The sequence below is a fragment of the Drosophila sechellia genome, chromosome 2R (genome assembly GCF_004382195.2).
Source record: "Drosophila sechellia strain sech25 chromosome 2R, ASM438219v1, whole genome shotgun sequence".
Taxonomy (NCBI): Eukaryota; Metazoa; Arthropoda; class Insecta; order Diptera; family Drosophilidae; genus Drosophila; species Drosophila sechellia.
In genome coordinates this window covers 928339-933483 of record NC_045950.1, presented here as the reverse complement: position 1 = coordinate 933483, position 5145 = coordinate 928339, and the positions used below count along the sequence as shown (strand labels likewise).

Here is a 5145-nt window from a genome sequence, read left to right as displayed (position 1 = left end):
ACATGATCTAGTCACCCAATGATTTTGCCCAAACCCAATCACCGGAACCCTCATGAACGGCACTTTCATACGATCTAGTCACCCAATGATTTTGCCCAAACCCAAACACTGGAACTCTCATGAACTACACGCAGTCCCACGAGCACTGCTGGCAAATTTACGTTTGCAGTTCTGGCCTAATGGCGGGTTAAAAATTGTCTCAAGGTTGGTCCGCAAATGCGTTAAATGCTTTAGGACTAAGCTGTTGCTTATTGAGCATATCTTTGCAACCTTCCGCAAAAGCGATTGGCGGAATCTCGGGCTTTCGAAATTACTAGAGTCACCTTTTGTGGTCATTTCTACGCCAACTCGTTGGTTCGCAATAGACCGCCCACTTTATTTGTTTCAACACCATGTCAGTGCGTTTGGAGCTTGTTCAGTACTTGACAACGAACTCAAACCGAGTCAAATTTTTAGAGACAATGCACCAACTTTTCGGCGCAAAAAATAAATTAGCATTGAGCGCCGCTCATTCTTCTGCTATTAGCCAATGTTGTCTGGCTGAAAATATCGTTTGCGCACCATTCCCCCCGATCAGAACATTTCGGGGAATAGTGGGAGCAGCAGTTAAAACTACAAAGCATCCATCTGTATCGCTGCGATGGAACATGGATTTTCAGTTTTGTGGAGCTGCGTTCCCCCGTACCCAGCGGGGGGAGCATATCGACAGCACCCAACTCCTTATGCCTTCTTAACAGCAAAATTGAATTCAATAGATACTTAATACTAAACTAATTTTTTTTTTAAGGCCGGACACGCAGCATTAATAGCTCTCTCTGTCTCTCTCTCTCTCTCATTTTTTTCTATGCAATACACATAAGCCGGCAGCGCTGGTAGTTTTTATTTACTCACTCTTTGTTTCTTTTTTGCAGTCAAATACCTCTTTTGTTGTTGCCGATATTCACAAGAAATAAAATTTATAACGTTTCCCAAATTAAGGCTGAGTTTTAATTGGAATATTTAGCTGCCAAAAAGATGGCAACGCAAACAGCTTCAATCAACGATAAACAAAGAACAATCAATTAGGTATGTATGAAAGCTAAATCATTTATTAAATGTGTATTATTATATACAGACAAATTAACCTGGTCTTAGCTAGAGCACTTTTATTGGAATCGGAAACCAAACGGGGATTAGTCCAAACTAGGATTCCGATCAGCTCGTCGTGAAACCGCCTGTCTCGCACAGGCATTGCAGCCTGGAAACTGTGGTCAGGATGAGAAAAAGTATCAGGGCTAAAATACATAGTTCACAAGTTTGTTTCAGATCGTTACCCACTATAACGCCCACAAATCATAATTATTTGTGTAGTCTATTTCTGTCACCTTGGCACAACAATTTTATGCATGTCCAATTAGCGACAACACACTACAAAAAGCTGTTAGGCCCACCTCTTATTTGCGCTTATTAATTAAGCTACATACAACTTGAAATTATAAAATTGTATAGAATATTTTATATAAAATATTCAAAATTATAGGGAAGGCCACATCGTTCATTTACCACTGTTCCGTTTTAGCAACTACCTTTTTGACGTCAGCTTGCCTTATAGGGGGTAGTAAATAGTATAGGAATAGGAACTCTCATGCAGTTTAATGATGGGAAAATCAACTGATATCATTTTATTATAATTGGTACGTGTTGTTTTAACACAAGTTATTCAAAACTTATTGCATTCGACTCTAATATAACTCAGAAAAATGAGTCAATGAGAAAGTGTAGTGGTCACCGTGAAACAAATATATATTTCTTATAAATCCGTGTATTTATTGGATTTATGTGCATAAATAACTATGTTTGATTAACCTATATGCTTTGCATTATTTAAATACATAAATGGTGGTTAACTAACAACAAACAAGGTAGAAGAAGCCTCAGAACTTTATTTTTATTTGTTTTTCGGTATGAAGCATTGGCGACTTTTGACACCAAAAATAGACTTTTTCGGATCTTATATATTATACATATAATAATTATGAAAATGTATAGTGTGCAGTGGTAAACATCTAAGTGGAATTCAATCTGTTCATTAATAAAGGGAATTTTTTGTGTACCAGTATAATTTATAATGATCCTTTATATTGGCAAAGTTTTCCTAACAAAGCCGTCTTTTATCGAACCAACAACTTCAATGTTTTGCTATAAGCGCAATTATACTTATGTATACACGTTACTCGTATAGTAACATGTTGTATTATACATATGTACAGCCACATAAATCTTGCTACTATAAACTAAAAGTCATGTTTAGCTTAACAATGTTAAAAAAAAAATCATTTATGTGGTTTCCTTAAGAACAACATCAAACTCAAATAACACGCATTTGGCATTGTTCTTATTTAAATTGGCTTATCAATTGAGCTATATACAACTAGTTATATTAATATTCAATTAAAATATATTAAAATAGGTACATATAAAACAAGAGAGTTCCCCAACTATCAAATACTCGTTACCCAGCTAGTGTGAATGCGATCTCGAAATTTCATCATATTTCTGAGATATCGATAGATATTGGAGAATAGAATGAAAATAAAATTTTAAAATTTTAAAAATGTGAGCGTGACCAAAAAAAAGGGCGTTAGAGTGGGCGTGGAAAAAAGTTTTTTTTTTTTGTAAATCGATAGAAATTTACAAGACTATTTAAAATGTGAAAAATTATCAACGCATATTTCAAAAGTGTGGGCGTGGCAGTTTTGTGTGGTTTGTGGGCGTGGCAACATGGGTCGACAAACCTGCGCTGCGTCTAATCTGCGGAATCTGAACCTTCTAGCTTTTATAGTTCGTGAGATCTCCACGTTCATACGAACAGACGGACACCTGATCATGACTTTACGAGTAACGGGTATAAAAATAAGAAATATAGAATTGTTAAATAATATTAAGAAAAATACGTTACGCAAAATAAATACGCAAAGACTTACTATCTTTAAAGTTAAAGTTATGTTTAAATTAAATTGACATGCAATAGATTGGACATTTAATCCATTTGTGTTTAAAACTGAATTCCATTTCAAATATTGTTGGGGTGTACGCAGACATATGCGAGTGATTAATAAGCAATAATAATAAAACTATCTTATAATAGTTGAGTTCCATTGTTAAATAAAAAATATGGAGGTAACCTTAAAAGATACATATGTATGTATGTATACTAAATAAGTATGTATATATGAAGTTATTGTGAAACTAATCTTTTTTATTTGATTAATGTTTAAGGGTCTACAAAAGGATCTATTTCACGGAAGGCAAATATACATTTATTTTTTAAGGATCAGCCAATTGGATAGCAAACCCAAGAACAATGCTCAGACTTTTTGAATCGGAGCTATCATTCGCTTGCCTGTTTTATATTCAAATACTTCAAGGAAGATATATTATAAATCAACAAAACTTAATAAGACACAATTCTGCGTAATTCTATATTCTATATATTGTAACGCTATCGATGACTTGAATTTTTATGTATCACTTAAATTTAATTCATAAATCATGAAGTTACTTGAAAGTTCACGTTTTGAGGCTATTAACAACGCTCTTTCTATTCAAACAAGTGGCATCACGATTTTTGGAAGGATAGAAAGTTACTCATGGTATGTTTATTTAGTTACATAAAAATATTTTTTAATTTATCTTCATTATAGCAAAATGGTTGCGGCCGAGAAAGTATTGTATAAACGATTTACAGCAGATTCTCATGGGCATGACCTTCAGGCGTTATCACCTCCACAAACGTTGACTGACTTTTCACCCAACTTTCGTCGAAACAACAGTCAATCTGGAGATGAAGGCATAACTCTTTGCGATACCATTTCCAGAAAAACATTGTTTTATTTAATTGCTACCTTAAATGCGTCCTTTGAACCAGACTACGATTTTTCTGAAGCAAAGGTACATTTCTATTATAAGTGTAGATCGTTTTGTTTATTCTAAAACTTTTTAAAGTCTCATGAATTTAGCAAAGAGCCGTCATTGCAGTGGGTTATGAACTCAATCCATGCAAATTTATCGGCATTAGCGGGAGATCAGTATCAAGCTATACGTCAACCATTATGGTCTGCAGTTGACGACGAAGTGATCCTATCAGAGTGTGACATATACAGTTATAATCCAGATCTAAGTTGCGATCCTTTTGGCGAACCAGGCTGCTTGTGGTCATTTAATTATTTCTTTTATAATAAGAAATTAAAACGAATTGTTTTTTTTACAAGTCGAGCAGTGAAGTAAGTAAAACCTTTTGTAAACTTTAGTTCTTAATTGAATTTCTTTATTTTAGTTCTCTTTACGCCGGTGAAACCTTACCCTTTTCGATGGAAGATGAAGTGTACTGAGAAAGTGTTTACACCAGTTTAAAATATTTTAAAGCTTCTCTTTCATTATTAAATGTATCTTTAAATAATGTTCATGTATGATTCATTACCTCAAGTAATTCGAAACAAATTCGAAAAAATACTAAGCATTTCTATATTTCAGTATAGAAACAAGAGAGAACGCTATAGTCGAGTTCCCTGACTATCAGATACCTGTTACTCAGCTAGTCCAAGTGGGACCTAGAATTTTCGACATTTTTCAGGAATATCGGTAGAAATTGGCGCAAAAAAATTAATTTTATTGCCTGGATAAATTTGTGCAGCTTTTAGGGGTCAAAGTAAGCGTAGAAAAAATGTTTTTTTTTTTTTTTTTGATAAAAATTTACTAATAAACTATTACAACAATCAAAAAATATCAGTTCAGGCTTGGCAGTTTTGGGCGGTTGGTGGGCGTAAGAGTGCGAGTCGTAGCAGTATTCGACGTGAAGAGATGAAACTGGTGGAATAACGATTGGTAGTTTAATTGTCATACAGTTAAACGGCTTCTGACTCATTTCTTTATAATGCTAAAGTAGAGGCAATGAATCATCAGTTATCATCCCGATCATCCCGTTTAATTGGATTGCAGATCTCCGCGCTCCGATGAACCGTAGACAGGTGATGCCAATACAAATCAATGCACAACAAATCGCTGCTGCGATAAATATTAGGCGATGTAAATGATCGGTATAAATTTCTCTCCCGAACTCTTTGATGAACTCCAAGTTACGTTCACTCAGCTGGTGAAGATAGGGGA

At 34.6% G+C, this 5145-nt stretch overlaps 1 protein-coding gene and 1 long non-coding RNA gene across 6 annotated transcripts; one reads left to right on the top strand and one right to left on the bottom strand.

Moving 5' to 3' along the window:
- Positions 1–1070: 1070 nt before the first annotated feature.
- LOC116800438 lies at positions 1071–1404 on the bottom strand. 2 transcript variants are annotated; one of them, XR_004361385.1, is made up of 2 exons: positions 1314–1404; positions 1071–1244 (listed from the first exon to the last, which is right to left on the bottom strand). It is a non-coding gene; the product is annotated as an uncharacterized LOC116800438 (long non-coding RNA). The 2 variants fall into 2 exon arrangements; XR_004361386.1 differs by having other exon boundaries at positions 1318–1396.
- A 189-nt stretch (positions 1405–1593) lies between these two features.
- LOC6620529 (repressor of RNA polymerase III transcription MAF1 homolog) lies at positions 1594–4491 on the top strand. Of its 4 annotated transcripts, none has more exons than XM_032715384.1 (5): positions 1594–1673; positions 3259–3632; positions 3684–3930; positions 3985–4262; positions 4316–4491. In XM_032715384.1, exons 2-5 carry the CDS (start codon positions 3532–3534, stop codon positions 4368–4370), a joined length of 681 nt encoding a protein of 226 aa, XP_032571275.1. In that variant the 5' UTR covers positions 1594–1673; positions 3259–3531; the 3' UTR covers positions 4371–4491. The 4 variants fall into 4 exon arrangements, with proteins under 4 accessions (XP_032571275.1, XP_002044730.1, XP_032571277.1 ...); XM_002044694.2 differs by having other exon boundaries at positions 1661–1901; XM_032715385.1 differs by lacking the exons at positions 1594–1673; positions 3259–3632 and having other exon boundaries at positions 3838–3930; positions 3999–4262.
- The last annotated feature ends 654 nt before the right edge of the window (positions 4492–5145 follow it).